Below are 26,873 nucleotides of genomic sequence, written 5' to 3'. Positions count from 1 at the left end.
TTTCTGTCCAGCTCTGTGCTCAGTGAGAGAAGAGCTGAAGTTAATCTCATAAATTCTCCACTATGAATAGATAATGTTATAAAGGCATGTAAAGCGTGGTCTTAGCTATCTGTGTGAGGTACAGCTCCTTTTTGTTATCTTTCAGACCGCTTTAATCTGCCTTTTCAGGATTTTTCCCCTGAGGCTGTGGGTTTGTTTTCATGGTTGGAGCCACCTAACAACTCTCGTGGGTGTATGTGTCCCCGCGGAGTGTGTTTATCTTGGTGCTTTGTTGTTGGTTTATGTAGGGCAGCATCAAGCATCTTACTGCCCACGATGATAAAGACTATATTCATTGAGAAAAGAAGGACAATTTCAGGGCCTTTTGTGTCACGCAGCAGCACAGGCTGAGGAAAAAACTTAAAAGGTCCTGGGTGAAAATGACAGGTCATGAGCAACACTTCCACAATGTGACAGGTACATGCTGCATGTCAAAATAACTGCATTCAACTCAATCTGAACACACACAGAGGCTGTCAGAATTAATTTCATTATTCAAATTGTAGTTGGATTTCAAAAGAGCCTTAATCTGCCTGTTGCACACGTCAGAAACAGCATTTCTACTTACAGTTGATGTACTGAACGCTTCCTTGGCTCTCGTGTTGTGATTGTATAAGAACGGCTGCTCTTAACATATCCAAGCAATGTCTCAAATATATTTAAACGTTCTTCAGTGAGGAAGGTAAACCCATATACTTGAACTACTTCCAGATTTGAGATAAAATGGAAAAGCCCCGTCTTATCAATCAACAGAGTTAATGTATATTTAATACAACACATAATAAATAGTTATATACTAGTCAATATAATTTGTAAGAGCTAAAGATGCACAATTATTTCTGAATAACATCAGTATTGGCAGGTAAACGCAGAAAAAAAGCGTCAGAAAAAATGCAATGTGACAGGAAGATATGTTGCATAAAATAAATATTGCACCTTGAAGTAGTTGCTTTCATTATGAAAAACATTGTTTGATTGCTATTAGGTGGTGCTATTATGCGAAGCAACAGACAAAATGTTTTGGAAAAGATCAGCAGATGGAATATCAGCCATCACATCCTTACTGGGAGCAATTACCCCTTTGTTTTAATCCCACCTGAAGGATGACCGCAGGACCCAAAACAGCTCTGGCACCTGCTTCTATCATAATGGGATGGACATTAAACCCCCAACAGATTGGATTAAGCATGATCCTGTGTGTGTGTGTGTGTGTGTGTGTGTGTGTGTGTGTGTGTGTGTGTGTGTGTGTGTGTGTGTGTGTGTGTGTGTGTGTGTGTGTGTGTGTGTGTGTGTGTATGTACAGCTTCGTGAGTTCACATGCATTAGTGTGTCAGTAAGTGTCTTTGTAAGCGTGTTTGACCGCATTTTGTACAAGCCTCTGAAAGTCAGTATAATTCACAGTAATCTGATCACATCAACTGATAGCAGCCAGGAGTTCACCACAACAGTTGAACACACACATACACACAAAAGCACACTCAGACAGACGCATGCTTATGAATGGCATGGCCCCCACACAGACAAACAGGTGTGTGTGTTTGAAGTTTTTGTCTGCAATTTAAACTCCAGCCAGAACTGGTAATGATGTCACAACGTACATCCAGATGAAAGTATGTTTCTGTTACAGTAGGCAGTGCCAATGATCAGATTTTCTCTGAAGGCTTAACTCATTACGAAATCCCTCCAAGAGAAAACTGAACAGTGCAGTGCATCCATCATGCATGAAGAACAGCAGCAGCAGAGGGAGAGGAGGTTATGAAACGCACAGATGGACCACAGCACACAGTGATGATACAATCTGAGGCTTAAATGTTTATTTATTAAAAATGTGTGTGAATGCGTCTTTTGTTTACACTCTTGCATCATGTATTGGGTGCACGCCTGGGAACTTTAATAATTTATCTTGAAAACAAGCCAGTAGTAGTACCTTCTGTTTTCAAATATGCAAGGTCCCTGCTAAACATAATTGAATTAGTTATTAAAAGCTAGTGAGAAACAAATTAATTTCTAAAGAAGACGAAGAGTCTAACACCATAAAAGCAGTCCAACAGGCTTCACAATTATCTAAATGCTAATGGGTATAATGTTTCACCACTTTCACTGACGGTAAGTAGCACTAAAGTAAACACAAAGTAGAGCTGAACCTGTTTGTAACTTAATCAGTTTTTGGAAAAATATATCTCCTCGGAAAATGGCCCACACATGGATTCAAAAGGAACATCATATAACACTCTACCTCAACATCAAATAAAAATAACTATCCTTTTACTTTCAAGAGGAAGTCATACCCTTCTGCCTGGCCCCTCAAAGATCAGAAATGTCAAAAGAAGGCTCTGGCACATGGCTTACTCAATCTATTAAATACAAATGTACTGTTAAACCCCCTCTCCATAATTGTAACTCTGATATGTAACATGACTTATTTTTACTCAGGGTAACCAAAGTCCATTGTGGCCTTTATTTCTAAGGACAAGCACACATTGTTCAAGGGAAATAGACTTAAATGCATCATTAACCTTAAACCAAACCTAAACAAATTACTTCTAGAAGAATCTTCAGCAGCTATGGCTGAGAATAAATATCGATTCTTATTAATATTCATACTCACCAATAACCACGGTCTTTGATTTAACATAAAGCACACACAGATTTTAGCATCAGCAGAAGCCGGGAGAGAGGCTGCTCTTAACCTCATCAGACTGACCTGGAAATGACCTCAGCCTGTTGTTAAGCTCCAGGTCAAGAACCAAAGCCAGAGTCAAGCATTGCAAATAACCACAGAGAATGGAAAAAGGCGAAAGAACAAAGACAAATGCTTCATTTACATATCATCAGGAACTCACAAGGACATAATCTCCTCTTTTAAATGATCAGAATATTTTCTCTGCAGGGGAAATGTGTCATACCAATTCTCTGAGTTTGTTAAGTACATGTGTGTCATTGCTATGAGTCATGCTAGCAGCTCTGTGAGTCTTTAGGCACAGCAGTGCTTTAAGCTGTTTTAGCAGCTAACATGTTCCTAAGACAACGGCAAAGTGCAACGAGTAAAATGTTTACCATCTAAGTTGTTAGCTAACCATTGCACATAACCAATAAAGTACAACATGCAAACGTAAGAACGCCGCCATGCAGATTAACAAAGAGTGATAGGAGTTATTGGGAAAAAATAAAAGGTCACAGAAACCCCCAGCTTGGAATCAACTTCTCCTAATTTGTGTAATCTTCACAGTTCATGAAAAGCAATTAAAAAGCAAACTAGCTCAAGGGATTCATGACCTTTTCTTTAAACTAAAGACCTTTGAAGCTCTCACAGTTTTATCACCAGTCATGTGTGAGTCAGTAGGTTGGGTTTTTTCAAAGACAACTAACAAGCTGGAAAACAAAAATGAGATTGCAACATCAACCGTCTCAATCCCTCCCACATATGAATGTGTGAGCTGGGAAATCAAATTTGGGAAATGGTCTGTATTTTATACACATAATGTGTCCTTGAGAGTGCACACGCTCACACTGTAACTGTGTGAATATCTGTGATTCAGGCTCCCTGCGGTGATGCTGTCCTCTGCGGCTCGCATGGGAAGTTGTTTATTTAAAAGAAGAAAGGATCTAGAACAAGTCACATTTTTTTCCCTCCACTTTAATCACAGCACTGTATCCTCAGGACACACACACACACACACACACACACACACACACACACACACACACACACACACACACACACACACACACACACACACACACACACACACACACACACACACACACACACACACACACACACACACACACACACACACACACACACACACACACACACACACACACACACACACACACACACACACACACACACACACACACACACTCCTGGCGGTAGTTCAACATGAAAGGATGAGAGGAGTGAAAGAAGCTTGTTGCTGAAAACTAGTCTTAAAGCTGTAACTAGGATGTCATTACATGCAGGAGGAGAGCGTTGTTACATGAGGAGGGAGGATGCAGATGGAGGGTTTTTGGCATTTGCTGTCGTTTTCTTCTGCCTCCCAGCTGAGCTTTCCAGCAGTGCGGTGTAAAAGTTGAACTTGTTATTGAGCCTCTGTAGCAGTAAACTTTTTATTTTACTGAAACTATCGATTTTCATTTGCCTGAACTTATTATCCGCGAGCAAACTCTCCTCAATTTATTTCATTTTCTACCTCATCTCCCTTCCCCTCTTTGGTCATGTGACATCTCCTCCTGCTCCTTCACGGATACCACTTCTCAATTTTACTCCCTCAGTCTTAAACTTAACAACTAAACAGTTGTACTATTGTTTTCTGAAAGGCTACATTACGATAGCTCCTATCACACCTAGTAACTATGGCAGCCACAAAGAGCTTTAGAGCTCGCTCAAATCTCAAACATACGACTTCATTGAACCATATGGTCCAATATAATACGTGATGCTTTGGGTCACAGCCTCTAATTAAAGTTAGGACATCTTGTAGTCTGATGTCGGGTTTTCAGGAACTCGGTTTGAGACACCGCTTGAACTCTGAATGCAATTAACTGCTTTTGCTCAATAACGCTGAAGGGAAATATTAGTGGGAACATTTTGCACATGGCTGATTACAATAGCTAGTTGGCAGACATGCGAGATCATAGAGCGGGAGAGATAGCTACAGGAAACATGATAAAACCCTAGAGACAAGAAAGCAGAGAATAAGAAGCAGAGAAAACCTCAGCCAATGGGAGGTTAATCTACACCCTTAAAGTCAAACTACTGTTTTATAAAGGACCATGAGCGCTTTCATCTGAAAATAAAATGACAAGTGGTAGGAGGAATTATTTCAGATAGTTATTCAATGGTAAATTACATGTCTTCTTTCTAGGCTGTAATAAGTCATATTTAATGAACTATTTTGTGTAACTTATGACTGATAGTTTCGCTGGAGATATGCTTTTTTTTCTGATGTCATTATTTTAGTGGACGATTATGGTTTGTTCAGATAGACTTCTTAATAAGAAAATGGGCCTATTAATATAAATCATAAATCATGCGGCTCCTCTGTGGGATGAACTGGCTCATTTGTCGAGACACAATTTTCTTCGCATAGTGCAAGTGTAAACTACTCCACAAAGGACAAACAATGCATGGCATTGATACCATTCACACAGCAGTAATTAAGCTGTCAAGTATTTGGGTGTCACTCCACAAGAAGCCTACACTGACATTTGTACAATAAAAAAATTCAACAATCATGCGAATAAGGAAGCCAGGCTTTCACTTCTCTCTGAATTTCTAATAAGGCGTAACAAAGAAGGAAAGTTAGCCAAAACAACACAACAAACGGCAGACGAATCAGAAGTGTGTGTTGGATTCACACACACACACACTCCTACTGATGCACAGCCGTAGAAACTCCCGCTCTGCCTTGAGTTTATTAGGCTCTGTATCACTTTAAAATAATAAATAGAAGAGAAAAAGAATAGCAAGAGGGAGGACAGAACAACAAAAAGGGGGGAGGGCATTGTTTATAAAACCACCCGACTTTAACCCGGAGGCCCTGTCAACTTCACTGGGTTGAGAATTCAGACTGCACTGAGCAAACTGTGACAAGTCTCACCAGGATGTGTGTGTGTGTGTGTGTGTGTGTGTGTGTGTGTGTGTGTGTGTGTGTGTGTGTGTGTGTGTGTGTGTGTGTGTGTGTGTGTGTGTGTGTGTGTGTGTGTGTGAAAGGGAAAGTGAGGGAGACTTGGGGGGTGTGAGTCAGCTCAATGGAGCAATTGTGTGTGCTGGCTTCCTTCCCAAAACCCCATCTGCATCCTACAAACACACACATATACAGAAAACTCGTGCAAAGAAAGATTGGCACACACACACACACACACACACACACACACACACACACACACACACACACACACACACACACACACACACACACACACACACACACACACACACACACACACACACACACACACACACACACACACACACACACACACACACACACACACACACACACACACACACACACACACACACACACGCTGAAACCCCAACCTTATTCAAAACGAATACGCAAAGAAAATCTAACTAATTATCTTCAGTTCCTGGGTTTCTTATTCTAAACTGGGTTAAGAGGGTGACGTCTGAATCAAACCAAACTGTAACCTGTCTTCCAGAAGCAAAGCTAAACCAAAGCATCACAGCTGACTCATTCAGGAAACATCAGGTGCAGAAGATGCATGTGCACCAGAGAAACAGGATCCTGCTTTGCTGTTAATTGTAAATGTTAATGATGAAAGACACAAATCCACATTTCTCTGGGAAAATGAGATGTGCATATTTGAGCCGTCTGCTGCAGCAATCCCGCACAGCTGCAGGTCAACAACGCTGACAGTGGGTAGACTACTGGATATTGTTCACCACTTTAATTTCACTAAAGCTGTTACAATTAGTCACAACTACTTTGACCACAGATTCCTTGTTTAGTCATTTTTGCAGGAACAAATGCCAAACATTTCTAAGTTGCAACTTCCTGCAAGAGCCTGCTGATTTTAATTGCCTCATTTAATATTTGGGATTTGAGGCAAGACATTTGAAGATGTCACCTCAGGCAGTGTTTCTCTAGCCGTATGATGCTCTGGAATCTGAGCAAGCGTGTCAGACTGCGCTCACAGAGACACAACATTTAATGAACATCAAAATATGAAATGCTTATACAGGAGGAGCTAAACTGAGAGACTGACAGCAGTGTAGCAGCAATAACATTGTGCCAAATGTTTATCAGAATCAAGATTATTGCAAAGGAATTTGATTTGGTGTCTGGGGGTGCGAACACCTAAGACTTTATGTGGACAGAGGGAGGACATTCTGGAAAATTAACGCTACATGTTAGTACAAAATAATATTAAGGTACATCATTGTTTTTGAACTGTGTTTAATATAGCTGGAACTAGTGATTAGTTTCATAATAGATTAACGTGCAGATATTTTTCTAGATTATTTGATTGACAAATATACATCCTAGTTTATAAGAGAGCTCTTGTTTGCTCACTCAAAAGCACAAAGATATTAGTTTAATATGATATAAAACAGAGAAAAGCAGGACATTTCTAAATTAGAGATGCTGAGAACTGCATTTTTGGACACTTCTGCATTAAAAATAACAATTGATCTTTTATCAAAAATAGTTGGCAGTTGTTTCTCTGTTGGCTGACTAATTGCTGCAGCTCCAGTCATCATTAGGTACAATGCACCACTAATGTACAGTCCCTCATTAAACATCTTACTAACTTCCTACTGCAACAGCCAAAGTGCTGTCCATTAATATTTGGCAGGATATTCCTTTCATCCATTAACTGGTAAAATAACCGGAGAGGACAAAATCCTTTAAGATCTGCCTGTTGCTGAGGACAACCACCAGCCGGTCATCTGTTCTGTGTGCCTGCCTGTCAGTGACGCTTCAACAGTAACAATTAACCGAGCTCAGGTTCATGGTGTCATGGTGTCCATTACATCTTTTGTTGTTGCACTGTAGTGATGCCTTTGAACACAGACAGACACGGAGAATGTTTTCGTGGTGTGTGAGCAGGGTCACAGACCGGACCTTCTGTGTTTCTGGACTGCGAGATCGACATGAAAGAGCCTCAAAAGGGCTGGGAGATAAAAAGTGAGGAACAATGCAGGAAAGACAGCAGGAGAGTACACTTGATTCATAGCTGATGACAGAAGCGGTGAGGAGATCTGTGAGAAACTAGAAAGGCGGAGCGATGGGCAGCAGCTCTGGAACCAACAAGTCATCACCGTTATCGTGTAAAACTATGCAGCCTGTCTTCATCCCAATACCTGAATTTAAAGATGATCTATGTGCTGAATGAGAAGCACTCGAGGGAGTCATAACACACCCATATAGAGGCGTGATACAATCAAGAACTGACAATCATCAGTCTAAAAGAAGAAATGTTGAATCCCTGAAATCTTTTTCCAAATGTCAGGTGTTCCCAGGCGGTAATTATTATAATCAGCATTGTGAAAGTTTCTTCTTCCCTGCTGCTCATCAGCGGGAGTTTGAGAATGAATTTGAACAAATTACTTTTGAAAAACGGAAAGTTCAGATTTACATTTTTACAAAGAGGGAGGGCGCTGCTGGAGACACTGGGAGAGGGAGAGCAAAACACGAGGAGGAGAGAAAGAAAGAAGGAGCAAGATGGGGATGGAGTGCTGAATCATCTTAGCAGAGGGGGAAAAGCAGGCCAGAGCGGAGGGTTGCAGAGGGTGGGGATTTTTAAAATACCCAATTCAGTCGTACACACTCTTTCATCAACCACTTGCTTCCTCTCTTTTCTTTCCCTACACCCCCCTTTTCCTCCCTCTTTGATGCCCTTCCTCCTCCCTGCTCACAGTAAATGATTGTCCCTCTTCAACCACAGCCGCGGTCTGTGATTACGGCCACAAGAACGCTCCGTCTTGCTCCAAGACAATCCACAGGTTGCTCTCATTGTGTTGTTCATTACAGGATTGTGACTGGTGAACAATTCTGCTCCCGGTATTTATAAAGAGAATATAAAAAGGAGAATATAATTTGCTCATTAAAAAAGACGGAAGATTAAAAGGCGCAAACAGCTTTGGAAGGATTCGGATGCAGTAAAAGCAATTCCCCTTAAACGATACGGTTAGCCACTGAAATTGCAACGCAGCACATATCACGTAGTACATAGGAGTGTGTGTGTGTGTGTGTGTGTGTGTGTGTGTGTGTGTGTGTGTGTGTGTGTGTGTGTGTGTGGTTAGAACAGGAAGGCGCTTAAAGTCTATAAATATTTTCCTTCCCATACAAGGAGAACCTTTTCTGTAAGTCAGCCTGGGAAGGTGTGTGTTTTCGTGAATGGGTATCATGTATGGAAGTGAGCCATATTGGCGGGTAATGTGTGTTTTTGTGCTTAGTGTGTGTGTTTACATTGAACCAAAGCCAAGATTTCTACAGTCTCACGTATGTTATCGTGCCTGTGCTGCATAACTCTTCGTGTAGATTTAACGTAGAAACATGTAGATATAACCTTTGCTCTAGATCCTAAAAACTTTTCTTACACACACAATGTTATACACACCAGGTACTACATGATTCCTGCTCTCAATGTCATGTAATAATGGATGACACACTCCTGTTCGGGCATTAACCAGACTTGTTTTGTACCAAAGTAGCTTCCTGTTTGTTACACACCTCCAGTATCAGCAGGTCAAATCCAATGAGTGTTATTGCATCACTAATGAGCGAGGACCACATGATTTTAAAAAGTACTTTCACACTTTTTTCAAAATGTTGAAACCTGCTGTAAGAGCCCAAGAAACTAAAGCAAATTCATTATTATTAGTTATTCTCCTTTCTGCATAGTGACTCAATTCATAAAAGGGAAAGAACAGGCATTTAGAATTACAATTATTTATATATATGGCGGGAGACAATATGAAAAAGAAACGGTCAAATCCCTTCAGCAGACCAGTTATATCTACTATCCTGACACAAGCTTAATAAATTGACCCTACTGTTCCCTTGATGCAACTCAAACTCAAACCCCACAATGCCAGTTTGTAACTCTAGCTTTTTGTTGCAGATTTAGAAGTTCACACTGCATGTCTGAGATATCAAATCAGATTTGTTGCCAGGAGTGTTTGGCTGTTTGCATTATCACATTCCAGTGGTAGATATTCACGTCTCTGAACTTACCCGCATGTGCAGAAGAACAAAAACAAAGAGCACGCTGACGTACGAGCTGAACATGGAGGCCACTGAAGTCAGCCTTAACAGCTTTGTTAACAAGTTGAAGTGCATGTAAGCCGACAATTTTGTGAACAGGTGATAACAATCCCTGACTACTTCATCACAACCATCTTCCATGTTTGCATTTACCAATAACTCCCGCCAGTGCTGAATTCTCACCCACGTCGATATGGAGTGACATAAAATGTGCATCGATGATTGTTTAGGCTGAGAATTAGACAGGAAGAAAACCAGACCTGTATTTTAATTTAGGACCACGTGTAAAAGTGTCTCAAATCAGAATTGAAATGATCAAATGTGTGCCGTTAACACTGTTATGATGAAAGGTTATGCAGTCTAAACATATCCTCCAAGTCTCGAAGACATCCCTATTTTTTAAAATCTTGACAAAGTTCCTCTTGAGTCGAAGAAGACCGATATGAAACTGTATTTAAAGGCTGAGAAGTTCAACCATGGTGAGTAGAGGTATGGAATGACTGCTTCTCATAAAGCATAATCTTTGTGCTTCAATGGGTAAGGGGGGTGTTCATACTTTATTTTGCATTATTAATACACATGGTCCTAATGGCTCTCCTTTTACATGCGAGTATGCATCGACTATTGTTCACAACAACGAGCGCACACGCCAGGATCTTGTATTATGTCAAAAGCTTGTTCAACTGGCTGAAGGTACAGAAAAGTAGCAGATGTAAAACTTTTATTGAATTTTAATTACACACTCCAACTCTTGTTCTGAAACTTTGGTCACACACAAAAGGAGTTTTTTTTCTGTAATAGGATACAGGCCGCTTTGAAACAAATTGCTACTCTCATCATGCGGCTCTCCCCGGGGGAAAAGGCGCATGTCTTATTTTGAGTTACGACCTATAGTTTCAGTAACCAGACAGTGACATATTACAGACTGTGATCAAGCCGGTTGTCTTAAGGGCTGTGTTCTGTATGTGGGTGTGTTGTATGATTCAAAAGTAATTATTGTTTGGCAATGGCCCATTTCAGAAAGCAGCTGGAAGTTTCCCTATCATTACATCACATCTGAGACATGCTAACTGCAAGTGAAACTACTTTAGGTTTTTAATTAAAACAAGCTGATGGAGCACCATGTCCAGAGGTGTGAACATTACAGCACAGAACAACTCCTTCCCTGTATTGTTTTTCATTGATTTATTTGTTTTTCTGGATGTTTCACTTTTTTCCTGCAGATTTTGCTTGTTTCTTGTCATTCATTTTTTCTTGTATTGATCTCATGTGAGGTTCCCCCCCCCCCATGTTTGTTATTGAATTGTTTCTCCTTAAGTGTGTTAGTGTTCTTCTTCTGTCAAATGTATTGTCTGGATTTTATGCAGACGTATTTGGGGGCAAATAAGATTTTTTTTTAAAACTGGCATGCTGAGGAAGGTCGGTCCAATGACATCCGAAAGTGTAAAGCTGGATACTAACTAACATTTTGTCAACTTATCAAACTTATCAACTAAAAATAAAATGACTAAATGTGACCGTTCAGCAGAGTTTATACACCCTGCATTATTATCTATTTACTACATTGTATGACTTCTCATGTCATGTATTTCTTAATTCATATTATTGAGTAATTGGAACTAAAAAAACCATCAACCAATAGAGGGTAATCATACCTCAATGTGTCACAACAAAAGCAACGATATGCAAGGAACAGAATCGATATTAGGATGATTGCACAGGCAAACTGTCTGGTTTATAACCATCATAATGTGTTGTGCAGGCCACAGTGCACATGATTCAGTGGCTGATTTAAACACCACAGGCTGCTCTCCACCCAGTATTACACCACCACCTGTAAGCGGTTACTGTTTTCCAATCTTTCCTTTGGGACAAATGTTTGTGGTTTATTTCCCACGTTGGCATTTTGCTGATAGGAAGAATCGATGTAAAGTGATTGAAACTGTGAGAGGATACAGTGCTATGACCAAACAGTAAAAGAAAAACTGCTCATTTCTTAAAGTTCAGCTCCTTATTGAGAAAAGGTTGCATTCTGTATACAGACATTGACTTTCAGCACCATTTTCCTACTGCAGAGCAAAAACTAACTTTGATTTAATTTCTACTGTGTTGCTGTTTTTAGGAACTGTAAGCAGAGTGAGTAATAGAGAGAGAGCTCAGTAATTTACAAACAACAGAAACAGCAGACACAGCAGTTAGGCCTGAATACAAATGCTTCGGTGCTACAATCCATCTCAATGCTGCCATTACAGATTGTGAAAGTGTAATTTCATTTAGCAGTGTTCATACATTTTAATTAGCCGGCTGACATTAACAACATCCACCGACACCTCTGCTTGCTCTTTATGTCTGCACACATCTTTGTACTGCTGTAGTTGCACAGAGAAGGGTCAATCATTCACAGGCCAGATGGGCGGTGAACTCTGACCTCTGAGAGCATCACACGCTCTGCGGCTGACATGTTATAAATGGACAGTTTATCCTATACTGACCAAAACACACCGTATCTGACAATTGATAGGATATACACTGATCCATTAGCCTGAACTATCTGTCAATAACTGTCATCAAGGTATAGGTTAAATTAAATTTCTATCATATTTACACTGAGACCTTTAAACTATGACTCGAAGCTGCACTTTTATACATTTTATTTTGAATGTTTGAATGTTGCATGCCAATAGAAAATGCAGCTAAAAGTAAGCGTGTGAAACGGTTTGGATAAACAAGTCTTTTCACACGCAACACTGAGTCATTTTATGGGTTTCTTCCTTTGTTGGAGTACAGTATTTGTTCACACAGCATGATGTCTTTTTGTTGTCAAGTATATAATTAACAGATTAGCTGGTAAAAGAAGGGGAAATGGTAGAATTGGAAAAGTCTTTATATCAACGGATACTCAAGTTTTCTCCACACAGTACAGCAGTGTCACAAAGCAATCACTATAACATTTCAACAAAAATCCCCATAAATGTTCTCAAAGCTCAGCCTCAATGTCTGTGAACTGCATGTCAGCATCAGACTCCAACATGACATCAGACCTCAGAACACTATAACATGCCTCAGAGAAAGCGTGAAACAACCCATTTCAAACCAACCCATGCTAAGGTGTTAGATGATTTGAGCTATTCTTAGCCCGTCTTGATGGAGTCTGACACAATCACATCTGCTCCACCCCCACCGAGCCGAGAGCACAGATAAATCATACCTACCTTTTAAGGCAGAAACGCACAGAGACATTGAAAAGGGCATGAGGCCCAGAGCTCAGGGTGTTCTGTTACCCCCTTTACGTAGGTGGTTTCAAAAGCTGTGGGTTAGGGCCCAAAGTGGGTCACAGGCCTGCTTCTGGAGGGTCTGTACATGACGATAATTGTGTATTTTTTAATAATTAGCTCCCAGGGTGACCGACTAAGTTTCTGGCCTACTTAAATGAGAAAAACAAAACTGAGTAAAAATAACTGATAGTGTGAGAAATGTAGCATGGAAGGGTAAATGTGTGCTAGACGGAAACACAAAGAAAGCAAATAACCAGGGGAAGGAGGAAAAGAGAAGGTGGGAGAGACAGAAGGAAGTGAGTGCATTAACATATGGCCTTTAGGAGAAACTGAGGAGTTTAACGTCATCATTATTGCACACTGAAATATGTCCTGAGTAAGGGTGAAGTTGGATGAAAACGCAGCCTCCAGCGCGCTTTTCAGTGTTTCAGCTGACACATTTTAAAATGAGAACCCTAGGAAATGGTCTTTAATATACAGTATACCCGATGGTGACATATGAGGTTACGCTAAAAGAGTTAAAAAAGAGCTGCCACAAACTACAGAAATACACCGGGTGTGTTAAGGGTTCAGCTGTGTCTTTAAAGAAATTGTTTTATTTATTAAGAGTTATCAAATAAAAATAAAGGCTTAAATCAGTCGTAATGTTTAGTCTTTATTAAAAGTAATCACATTTACAGTTCTGCCCATTGCCTCTAAAACCACTCAGCTAAGCTCCTGGTTTGAGGACATTTAAAGTGCTTGCTAATACTCCGGCTCATAAACTGTTTCTTTTCCCACCACATTTTTCCTTAAGTTCCCAATCACTATGAACATCCTTTAAAAGGAAGCAAGAACGCTCACTTGTTACTTTAAGGTGTTTCATTATCTTGTAGTTTCTAGATGTACTAGCCAAACGCAGCTTGCTTTCCGTGGGCAACTGGCAATCCATAATGTTCATGTAACCCTGTGTGCTATGGTGAAGAGTGTTTTCAGACCTATAACCCTTAAAAAAAAAGAGTATTTAATGTCACAAACCTTGATAAGCAACATTTGTTTAAGCTGTGCTGCAGGTTGAACAGACAGTATAATCCATTTCCCTTCACTTCTGTTTTTCTGGAGGGTTTAACAACGGGTCAGTTCATATATTTACAGGGAGACTAAACACCTCAGTAAGTTTTCTTATTAAATAATGCCACTACAAAGCAATTTGCCACTCAGATAAACTGTTTGCTGGTACCCCAGACTGGAACTGATGAGTACAGCAGCTTATTTTGAGCAACAAAGAATGTCCTACCATAAATCATTATACATGAACTTGTACAATTACAACTGGCACAGGCTGCAAAGTCCTTAGGCTGCACAACTGTCATTACATACAACCCTCTGCTGATAGGAACCTTGGACTTAATCTACGTTAAAATAGAAGGTTTATGTTAAAACTCTGAACACATTAAATGTATAAATGCATGCGTCTATTTTTTAGATAGATAGAATCGGAGGATGAAACTCCTTTATTAGTCAGTGAAATTTTACCTCTGCATTTAACCCATCCTAGTATTAGGAGCAGTGGGCAGCTATTGTGCAGTGCCCGGGGAGCAATGGGGAGGGGGGAATGGAGGTGTCTGGTGCCTTGCTCAAGGGCACCACAGCAGGGCCTAGGAGGTGAACTGGGACCTCTTCAAGTAGCAGTCCACTTTCCATATTTCAAGTCTGTTCGGGTACTTGAACCGGCAACCCTACGATTCCCAGTCTAAGCCCCTACTGATTGAGCCACTGCTGGACCTGTAACAGCCTGTAACCTTACTGAAGCACCATCAAAGGTTTCTGTCACCAGAGGAATCCGCCGTACAGTAGCGCTCTGTTTTTAGCTCCACTGGCTCTGCTGTCTGAGGAGTCTCTTTTTTTTGTAAATCTGATATTCAGGCTCCTTCAGAATTTCTAACACTTGGACAGAAGACTTTTTATTCATGCCGCCCTCAAGCTGTTCTTTTTTTCCCCCGTTTTTTCGAGCCATCCAGGTCAGACACAGACACTCAACTTGAATTGATGAGTGGAAAGAAACATTTCTGTCTCGCCAAACTGTGTAAGAAGTTGCTATATAAACACAGGACAGACTGAGACACAAGCACAAGGGTCCTTAAATCTGCTGACGTGTCCCTGAGAGGAGAGGAAAGCCCAAAGGAAACACACACACACACACACACACACACACACACACACACACACACACACACACACACACACACACACACACACACACACACACACACACACACACACACACACACACACACACACACACACACACACACACACACACACACACACACACACACACACACACACAGCAGCCCCTTCATATAGCACATGGGGCTCTGACAGGCTGTATGGAGGAACACTGTGGAGTCTGTGCAGAGCCGCTCACTTTAGTTTTCCAACCGTTTTTCAGTCGCACTGCACTTTGAGTCATTTTTAACTATCAAGCCAGTAGAGCTGAGTCAGCACCTCTGCTTCCTGAAACCCATTTCAACACACTGTGAAACAACACTTTACAAGCTTCCTTCTTTACTAGTATTGACCAATAAGTAACATTACAAACTTTACTGTGGAATTTGGACTGTTTTTATTGGTGTGTCTGACAGTTTGTGGGGTTACGAGGGTGGAGAGGTCACGAGCAGCAGCTGTAGATGGTTAAATCCGTTAGATCTCTTTTCTCTTCGGTGATTGTTATAACACTGGAAGGACAGAAAAGACGGTTTTGATGAGTTTTATGTTGTTTCTATGAAGGTAAATTGAGTGTTTCTGTCAATAAAGTGTGGTGGCTTTTATGTAAGCATATTAATCGCATGTTTCGTATTTGTTTGTTGGGTGTTTTTGAAATTTCTTTTGACCACCATGCAATTGTTGACAATCAGTGAAGTGTATACAGCACTAAATCACAAATGAATTTAATGAGAAGTGCAGTGGGTGCTAAATGAGATTTGCTAAACCAGGATTACATTGAAGTTTAAGACGATAAAAGCATAATATATATATTATATAACCGGAAGAAAGAACTAATTGAAGAAACATCCAAAAGGCAAATCGATCACAAATAAATGTGTGTAACAGTCTTGTAAGTGTTTTTCTTAAAAGGTAATAGTATTCCAGAGTAAAGCTGAAAACAAATACTGGTTGCTTATTCAACGGCTATGATCTGATGCTGAGTGAATTAACACCTCCCACCGCTCCAATGTTCCAAAAAAGATCTTCCCACAACTTTGGCAGAGGGCCAGACATTTTTGGAAATGTTCTTCCTTCTTAAAAATCAGTTACTTACATATGGAGCTAAATTTCTCTGTTTAACATGCTACTAAGCCATTCTACAATAATTAGAATAAATAATAATGAATTCAATTAACTAATCAACCCTTCTCTCTTAAATGTTAGGGGTCATAGGGCGACATTTCCCTACTATCATCTTCCATTCATATTGTAATAAAACATCTGAAATAAAGACATTATTATTTCTTCCAGTCAATATTGGACTTGAATATCAAACATGACCACTGAAGTCAGCATTACCATCACACACTCTTACATTTCTAATGACTTTTGGGATAGTGCCAATAGGTTATGTTCAGATAAGAAGGGGGTGAATAAAGATCTCCACGTCATTCAAGGTTGAGGCAGACACAATGTAGGTCTCAGGTTTCTGTGACCCCAATGTGACCGGTCCACACACATCCACTGTGAATGTTTCAGGATGATGTGGGTGGCAAGATGCCTGTGTTTGTGTCTCAATGTGCTCTGTGTTATATTTATTTTGTACATTGGCAGCAACAAACAGCTGAAAGCGGGGCAGATGGGACATTAAGGCAGAGATACTGTATCGTTTAAAAAAACCGGTTGGACTAAAAGAGAGCTGATTCACACAGACTGCTTCTCTTTTGAGGAAGTCATTTCCTCTTCAGATCGGAGCACACACACTGCTATATTTTCTCTTGAATTGCCAATCTTAGGTGGCAAAAGTAGAGCTCAGATTTTCTCTTGATTTTCACAAAGACCCATTTCCTTTACAACTTCTGGTATAATGAAAGTGCAGCCCTTCATCCTTCAGGTGGTTGAATTTAAAAATGATATTCAAATGTTGATGAAGACATTTTTCAACCGCAGCTACATCACAAGAGAAATACCAGAATCTTGCACTTGATTATGTTCATTTTATGCATTTTCTTATCATTTACTCACAACAATTAGGCCCACTAAAGCATTACAAAGACCAGTAGCAGCGACTGGAAGTGCACCAACTAAAATATGTTATTATATGGCTCCTTGCTGCAATTGTCATTTATTTAGTGATTTGAATGTCCTTGCCACAAAGAGGACATAGGCAAAGCATGTTGGCCACCTGCGCTCCCTATCAGCCGCTTTGAGTAGTTTGGCCTGATAACGGGAACACAGATGACTGCTGACCGGACCACTTGCTTTGCTGTGAAGTTCTGAAGACGTCAACATTGTGAAGAAGCTACTACGGATCGCCTCTCTGTGACAAATTAAATGAAAGAGGTTCGCTCTGTTTCCTCTTGATGTTTCAATAACAGACAGATCTTTGAAAGGCTTGTGCCTCTGCGCTGGTCCCATGCACAATAGATATTCTCATTCCTTTCAACTTTTGCATAATGCTTGTCTACTGCCAGGGAAGAAGTTCACCATAAGAAGAAAGAATAATCCAGGTTAGAGAACAATCCTAGATGTAACATGATTTTGTGGAAGGAAACTACCAATGATACGAAAGTGTTTAATGATAATAAATGAAGTAAATAAGAACAGGAGTTCCCACGCAACAAATCAGTATGTAGTAAAACATCTGACAGTTTGATATCAATAGATATAAACTGTTCTTTTTACGGGGCTATTAAAAAACTGTTTGTCTTCTTTCTTGGCAATGTCTCAGACTATATCTCATGGTATCTGCACAACTGTCGGTCTGTTCACTCTCTCAGTCTTAGGGTTTCAGGGCCGGCAAGTCAGGACCAATGCTTTCTGACTGGTGCAAATAAAGCTGCCAAAACTTGACATAACCATTCTCAGGCAGTGGATCCATTAACTTTCTTTTCCTGCCACTTTTCCCTCGTTTCATCAATCTTTACTTACTTGTTTCAGCATAACTGGTCTTTTTTGCGGCCTCTAAATTACAGTAATTGCTTAAATTGCTAAGCCTTATTACGATGTTATTAAAGCTTTCAATCTTTCTGTTCTCACATGCCAGATATGTTACCAGGGCAGATTTTCACTTGAAAGTGTTTGACATTTTCAGGATAATTAATCATAAAAAAACTAGCTTTTTCAGTTGTTTAGCTTAGTTAGCTAACATTAAATAATCAAGTAGAGCTGCACAATATTTGGTTTTTAACACGAAAGACACAGCCATATTCAATTTTTAAAAAAGTTGGAAATGATTCCTTTCATGGTTTCAATTCAACAAGCAATTTGTTGTATTTTAGCAGTAGATGAAAACAGTCGGAATGTAGAGCTGAGTGCACACTATTATCTATTTATAAATTGCAAATAAAAGCATTATTTTGTATCGGTTATATTCCTCTTATAGTGAAGCCTTATGATCAAGCCAACGTGAGCTCCATGACCCGTTTAAAAAAAAGTCTCTGTCTGACTTTTTAGTGTTTCAAGCTGACTTGGTCCTGTAGAAGGCTCTTAAATGGCTACATAAAGGACATGGTGATTAAAGACTACAGTTACATGCACCAAGCAAAGGGTCTGAGTCCTCACCAGCTGACTAAAGGAGCAGCAGTTTTGAGTAACAGAACTGCAACAGAAATAGATGAAGAAAAACCTAGGACTGGACCGTTATTTCATCCAAACATTAACAAGACTGCTGTGAATAGTTAATGAGACAATAACAGCTTCTTCTCTCTAATGTGTAGCATCAACCTTCTCTTGAGCAAGGCACTCCCGCAGTACAGAACAACATTGTCTCTCCTGGGTCTACAGCTATGAATTAGTGTTACTCTTTATGTGACTGTGACTCGAATGAGCATTGTTGTTTAACTCAATCCTTGAAAATACATTCTAAATAAACAGCAGTGACACATCTTCTTCTGTAGTATCTTTATTAACACTCTGAATCTGCTGAGCATCGGTCAGAAGTGTTCAACGCTTCTAATAACAAACAAACAAACAGAGTCAATAACTTTAACAATCTGAGAGATTCAATACCCAGGGATCCTCAGCTTAATTCAAACCTTTTATTGATTCAGTTTTAGCTCTATGGAGCTCCATTTAGTTCATTTGTAATAATAGGTGTGCTCTCTGACTTAAATTACACTGTGTTTTGGCATTACAAACATATTGAACTGCTGAGGCCTCAAGTGGGTTTTAAAGCCACAGTTCCTTCAGGGAGATGATTGCACTGCAGTTACACAACAGCAGGAACTCTAACACATGTAATCAGTGTGAGTATATAAGTGGTCATGAAGAAAAGGTTTGACGGTAAAGATTACCGACACACTACTGGGTCTGTGTGTGAGGGCTGACAATGATGTTGTGTCTTATTCCAGCAGATAGTGTGGCTTTCCTGTGTGGAGGAGCAGAGGTCAGCATCCACTTTGTTCCACATAAATAACAGGTTAAAGACAAAACACACACTTTTAATGCACTATCATCACCTCCACCCTCAGTGAGGAGTGTTAACTGACCCACTAGTCTATCATTTTCTGATTTAAAAACTGTGAACACCCTGGTTATGTCACCCTCCATGTGATAAGAAAGATGTATGGATAAGGCCATAGTTTGAGACATGCACAGGCAGCCAGGCAGAGCTGCAGATAACAGAGACTGCCACTTTCAATAGCAGGCTCTGGACCAGCCAGCATTAAAGCTCTCAGAATCCCTGCTGAGCCAATTCATGTGTGTGCCACAAGAAAAGCTCACAAGTCACTTCTGAATCCTCTGCCACCAACTAGAAACTAATCCAAACCGCTGGCTAAATCGCAACACGCTGAGAAATACTTGCAATTCTACTGCAGTGATCCACCTCTGGGTGAGAGCTGAGCTCCGTATCAACAGAGGACAGTGTGTGCTTCAGTCAGTCTGGCACGACTGTGTTTACCACATGTGTATGTGATTTATTCTTGCACAGTCCTTCTTCCTCCTGCCTCTATTCTTTGTTAAAGTAAACACAGTCGATTAAGTTTTCAAATTCCCATAAAACTGCTGGCAGAGTACTATTTTGTTGAGCAAATATAGGACAGGATAGACACAGATATTGTTTAGCCTTTACAGCAACCAATAATGCCCATTTCAGATTGACACCATTACTAACTCAACATGGAGGTCAGCCTGCCCTCTGTTGCCAAGAACTGTTTGCCACCACTGTCGTCTACATCAGCATTTATTAGCAACAAATTGGATAGAGATGAACAGGAGGACGAAAAGGACCATGAAGTAGCCGTCTCTGTAGTGAGGCCATCCGCGTATAAGCCGAGGTTCGAAACTGCAGTGCTGCAGAAAATGACACGCAGGTTTATTAACAGTTAAACTGATGGGTCCTTCTGATAGGCTTGTGTCTATATAATATCAAAGTGTTTAATTGGACACAAAATTAGTATATGTCTCGTGAAAGCAGGAGGAGGAGATTTGTTACTTAAATATCATGAAGAATAGCCTAGCGACTAATTTTGTTTTGTCCTCCGTGGGCCAGATTCTGTTGTGTTGGTTTCAACCACCGCAATAGTGACACAACTAAGACATCTAGGTTAATAGAACGGTAAATTTAAGGATTTAGTATCTTTATTTTTATTTTGAGATACTGTAAGTTAAACCAAATATTTTACTTGCCACACGCCTTACTCCTTAATTAAAACTCATGCTGCTTTGACTACCACTGATAATCCAATAACAGTCTGTCTACTAATCTACTCAGGCAGTTGATATGTTTCTAATAAAGTCTGTGCTTGTTGTTTTTTTCCTGTAGATGGGTGCCACCCTCCACTATCTGACTTTTAGCTCGTCTCCCACACCGCTGATTAGCAGGAAAGTTGACTCAACAGTGGGACGTTGCTCTTAAGAGCTGGCAGGAAAAGCCCTCTGAGGTTTGTCCAACACGGCAGACTTTAATGGGACGTCCTGGTGAGCGTGCAGTCTCATGTTTGCAACGTTATCCTCATGTGTTTAACAATGCCCTTGCAGATACAGACACAAGTTTGTTTGTATGAGTCCCGCTGCAGGGTGTCTTCCAAAGTTTCCTGTAATTCTACTGACAAAAGAAGAAATAGGGGGAAACTCCACTTTCCATACATCAACTACATGCTATAGGAAAACATACATACATAAATACTGCAGACAATGCCAAAAGGCAGGTTTTAAGAAAAGGTGGACCTTGGTTGCAATTAAGTATGATTATGCACATGACTTCTACATCCTCCATATGTCTTAATTTAACATAAATTACAGCAGGAATGATTGAACATATCTTCCGTTAGTTTCACAACCATCTAATGAAGTTTCACATAGTTAACGAGGTAAACTTCACATGCCACTCAATTCTCAGCTCTTGTAATGTTAAAGTAGTTAAGTAAAAGTATTCTCATTCATTGTTGAAGTTGAGGCCACTTAGAAATGCCCAACACTGAGTTCACACTCAAAGACACAATGACCCTTTATGAACAAAGGATTCCTTCAGACCTCTGGAGACACATGGTGTTATATCAGTCTTTTATTTATTTTATGGCTAGACCAAGAAAAAAAACTGCAAGAAATGTAACAGGAAAGGCACCATTCATTTCTGCACAGGACGTCAGTATAGCTTGCAGGCAGTGATACCGTGTTCAAACAGTGTCTTTAAATGGCACACGGACTCTAACCAGAGGGACCTCCTTCTAAACTGGCTACTTTGAACTGATTATAGTGAGAAATGCTGTTTGGTGGGCGCTTTGATCCTTACAGTCACAGTATCTTGGGTGTAAGACAGAGCTGAAGAAACTGGTTAAACTACATCCTCTGGCCGAGACGCCGTCCTTCAGATTAGCTGCCATGACATTGCGCTGGCAGGGACAGAGCTGCTGGATTCACTACTGGATGCAAACATCGACACGTAACATTGTGAGGCAAGGAGTTAAATGAAACCATAAAAAATAAAAGCACTGCCCAAACATAGCATCCAGATATCAGTAAGTTGCCATCAACTCAAGATCTGTCTGATGAATGAATGTAAAAACCTGTGAATCACACGTTATTCTCAAGGAACAATTATCCGTCTTTGGCGACTACACCACTGCTGCCTCATTTATTTCACAACATTTCCAATTCAACTCTGTGTTGCCAAGAAAGGGATAAAATAAAAAGGTAAAAGGAACCAAAATGAATGACTAAAGAACTGTGTATGTCATCATAAGTATTGAAGTTTAAGATTGATAAATAAGAAAATATTCTCTTTTATTAACATTGTGTTTTAGAATGAATTTGGACTTCGGACAGTCATTCAGATGTGGTGTAAACACAAGTTTCATGATGATATGCAATATTATAGCTACTTAAGACAAGGATATGTTGTTTTCTTTTATCTCAACTTCTGCCAACACACTTTTTTTTTTATTTGCTTCAATCAAGGGGCCTCTAAATATGTAAATTAATTATAGTCATAAAATGTATATGAACTCACAAAAAGCTGAAATATGATTAGACAATTGCATTACTGGGCTCTGTTGGATGGAAATGTTGACAGTTGTCCCATGGGAATTTCTAAATAAAGGTGTACGAAAGACGATCAAAAGTATTCCTTAATTGATTTACTGGATTATTGAATCAACAGAGTGAGTACTTTTTTTACTGGTTGTATTTCATAGTTTCCCGGCTCAGAATATTAGCCTAAGTCTATCCATGTTAACCTTACAGCTACACAGTTTCTTTCATGACAGCAGTCAAAAGGTGGCTTTACTAACAACAGTTTACAACTCCACCTTTGCTTAATCAGAATAAGTGTCCCTGTGTAAAGACAGCATCCGGGGGCAGCCTTTCGTCCAGGATCCAGATTAATGCTGCCTCCAATCCAACTCCAGAGAAAGTTTTATCATGGAGAGTCACTTCGACAGCCTTTACAACCACAAATATACACACAGTAAAACACACACAGTCACACAGTTATCAGCCTAATGGAAAAGTAAAAGGGCTGCTCTGGTTGACTGGAGCAAAGCAAACACTGAGAGACAGATAGACCAAGACAAGAGACAGGTGGAATACACACAGGGCATTCACACCTGTACCACACACACACACACCACCGCATCAGCAGGTAATAGAGGCACCGTGCACACAACCACCCACGCAGAGCACTTCATACACTCCCCAGCAGGACCTACAGGCAAACACACACAGTAAGTAAAAGCTTGATGTTGCCCCAATGCAAAAACAAAAAAGGACTGTATTTAGTATTTAGTCTCACACACACACACACACACACACACACACACTAGTCAGTCAACTACTGAATTAAAAACAGCAAATATTGTGATGATCCATCAACACATCTCTTTTTTTTAACTCCTGTATGACAGTTATGTTAATACCCTGGATTTTTAAACACAAAAGACAATACAATTAACTGTTCAAACTACAATGAAGATCATTTTTACCTCAAGCACCCATACATACTCAGACCCACACAAAGACACACACACACCTACAATATAAGGAGATGTGTGTACAATGAGAACATGTTTTCATATTTTCTGCACCTGAGGAATATTTAACTTACATTTCAGGCATGACATACTATTGTAAGTACAGGCCTGGTTTATCGTGAATGGAATCCATGCCTACACATACACAAAGTGCCACTAGTACTGAGGTTTACAGTTTTCTGCTGTGTGCCAAGGCCCAAAGTTTCAGGAGTTGCAAAAAACCACAACATGACTCATATCGAAAGAATCAGTAACCACAGATGTAAAAGTTATTTGGAAAATGGCATGGTCAGCATAAATAATTGATCAACACAGTTTATAAAAAGGTACACCTATTTAAAATAAATCCTACCGTCAAAAAAGGTGATAATGTTGATTCTGTTCAAACTGCTTTAGAGATGGATTGATCTACTTTCAGAGGCTTTAGTTAGAGGTGCTGTTGAACTTCATTAAGTAGTTAAGTTTCTCAACAATGGCTTCAACTAACAAACTTTATCAATTAATATGTCGTGTCATTTGTCAAACATGACATCTTTTCTTTTTGTATCTTTTTGAATAATAGGGCAATAATGACATTTTCACATTTAAGAAGTTTTCCCTGTGAAGTGTTTGCCTCGTTTTTGCTTGAGAATTGAATTAAATGATTACCACATTTTCTGTCAGTCACCTTATTGATTGTTTCAGCTCTATATTTAGAATTTAGTCCACACTTTTTTATATGACTTAGACAAAATATCAGAAACATAAAGTTGTATCTCAAACCGCTTGGAAGCTTGAAAAAAATGAGAACATTATAGGCAGATAACGTTAACTTGGTGTACAAACCTGGCATAAAGTTTATAGGCTTTCAAATAAAGATATGTTAACACAGCTAGGCTATGCCATCAGCAGACAGAACATCTGGACACCAAAGCAGTCAAGTTAAACTGAGGTTGTTCCCACGGTAGAATGAATACACTAATTTGAAAACCTTTTTGAAATCACATCCTGACGGCATGGTGAATCAGTGATTTAACTCAGCGTTAATCTGCACACTTCCTGATCTCTGCTCATTTCTGGGAGCAGCAGCTTGTGCTGACGTGCTCTATGGACTAACCCCCCCGCCCCCGGCCCTGTGAGCCAGGCCAGCAGCCCTAATATTAATAACAATCCCTGTGCATGCTTGCACCTTTTATCCTGCTCATCATTAACCGGTGCAGCCATGTAAAGGTGGGTGACAGGCAGCTCGGCGTGGACGTGCTCTGCTGCGACTTCACTGGAGAGGGAAGCACCGGCGCAGCGGGAGGTCTGTGCATGCCGACTGGCCAGCTCTGCTACCCGGCTGCCCTTGTCTACACTCATCCCCAGCAAATCAATGCCTGCACACTGATACTAGCAGGCCCTTTATCACATTCCTCACAGCATCGGTGCAGCCTGCAAAACAGAGCCTACTGAAAAGAAAGAAAAAGAGGCACAACAGCGCCAAATCACGCCGCTTTGTCCGGGGAGAAAACATCCACCCAGACACGGAGACAGAACAAGCAGTCGAGGAACAGAAATCCTACCTTTCGACTCAGCGCTGTCCCCGAGTAGAAGTAGTAGGCTATCCCCAGCACCCACAGCACCGCAAAACATAACAATATCCTCGATTTCCTCCGCATGACTGCCTCGTTTTCTCCGTCCGACCGCCTGCGTGTTTCTGGCTGTGGTCGGGCTGTAGCGGCTCGTCCCGGTCCTCTGTGTCCGTGCAGGGCGCTTCGCCGTGCGGCTTCGGCAAGCTTCGTCAGTCGGTCAGGGGGAGCGGAGGGAGCAGGAAGCAAGCAGCCAGCATCAGCGGGGTGAGAGGGCAAAGGCTAGCCGGCTCTAATCCAATCAAACGCCGGCTCAGGCAGCCCTGGAGGAGGGCCGGGGCTGGCAGCGAGTCGATCCGAACCGTGCGGGGATCGGTGCTAAAGCCGAGTAAAGGGGGTGGGGACTGTCCCTGTAGGCAGTGAGTGTTCTAACATTTCAGTAATGTGGTTGAGAGAGAGAGGTTCTGATCACCGTGTCTGTCTGGGGTGAAGCTGCACCGAGGAGACGCTAGGGGCGCCAGAGACACTTTAACCCGGGTTAAATCAGTTAACACTAAAGGGTTATCTTCACTGGTTCTGAAACATGGATGTGTTATTCTAAACCAGTCTGGAAATGATGGAATAGATAAAGTTATCTCCCTTACTCTTTCCAGTGCCTTCCTTTCTCCCCCTGTATTCATTTTCTCATCCTTTCCTCACTCTCTTCCTTCATCCCTTACTTCCTCCCTCCATTAATTCCTCTTCCTAACTTTCTTCCTCCTTCCTGATTCCTTTTCTTTCCTCCTTTACTTCCTACCTCCACCAATTTCACCTTTCCTGACTTATTTCCTTCCTCCCAATTCCTTTATATCCTTCTCCTTTCATTCATTCCTCCATTTCTGTTTCCATTCTTTAATTCCTCCCTTCCTTAGTCCCCCATTTGCTAATTTCCTTCCTTCCTTCCTTCCATTACCAGACATATTTGTGACAAGCCAACCGTTGTGAAAACCATTGAGGTGGCCTTCTCTCAGATAGATCTCATCAGAAACACCTTTGGCTGTAATAAAAATTCATGTTCAGCGTGGTTAAACCTGCCACTGACATTTTTCATTTTAACAGAAACTAAATGTGATTTTTGACGAGAGAGCAAAAAGGCCCTGCAGTCCAAGTTTGAAAAAAAATTGCTATCAATACACACGTTGTGCCGTGCCTCCTAAGAGTGTCCCAGTAGTATTACACAAACATTTATTCATTGCTGCTCCTGCTCGGTGGTCTGAAGAGCGACTCAGCATGTTTATGTTACCTACAGTAGGTTTTAGAGCATGGATGGATGGCAGTCAAGCTGAAGTTAGAGAGAGGAGGATTGAGAAGCACAGAAACAGATGTGCACATTTAGCAGCACCGAGCTGAAAGAGGGTTTTATCTCTTGCCCTCTGCCTGGCATGTCCTGAATAACTTGTTACAAGGGTCTCAAATTTCCCCTGAAGAGATACATTTGGCTCTCATGAATGCTCCCAGAAATAGAAGCAACATCTTAAGTGAAATGTGGTGCTTGTAAAGAGTTACTCTGAACAAGATTAATATGCTTGTATTTCATTATCAACTTTTATGGTATTATAAAGTATAGTC

At 40.6% G+C, this 26,873-nt stretch overlaps 1 protein-coding gene across 2 annotated transcripts in view; it reads right to left on the bottom strand.

Moving 5' to 3' along the window:
• galnt2 (UDP-N-acetyl-alpha-D-galactosamine:polypeptide N-acetylgalactosaminyltransferase 2) overlaps positions 1-25,686 on the bottom strand; it is a 53,077-nt gene extending 27,391 nt beyond the window's left edge. Inside the window, exon 1 of one of the 2 annotated variants that reach the window (XM_063881039.1) lies at positions 25,260-25,686. In XM_063881039.1, coding sequence (XP_063737109.1) covers positions 25,260-25,355 — 96 coding nt within the window. In that variant the 5' untranslated portion in view covers positions 25,356-25,686. The remainder of the gene's footprint in view (positions 1-25,259) is intronic. The other variant, XM_063881040.1, reaches the window with a different exon arrangement.
• Between the last annotated feature and the right edge of the window lie 1,187 nt (positions 25,687-26,873).

Source organism: Eleginops maclovinus, chromosome 4, assembly GCF_036324505.1.
Source record: "Eleginops maclovinus isolate JMC-PN-2008 ecotype Puerto Natales chromosome 4, JC_Emac_rtc_rv5, whole genome shotgun sequence".
In the NCBI taxonomy this organism is placed as follows: Eukaryota; Metazoa; Chordata; class Actinopteri; order Perciformes; family Eleginopidae; genus Eleginops; species Eleginops maclovinus.
This window is presented reverse-complemented; position numbering and strand designations above follow the sequence as displayed.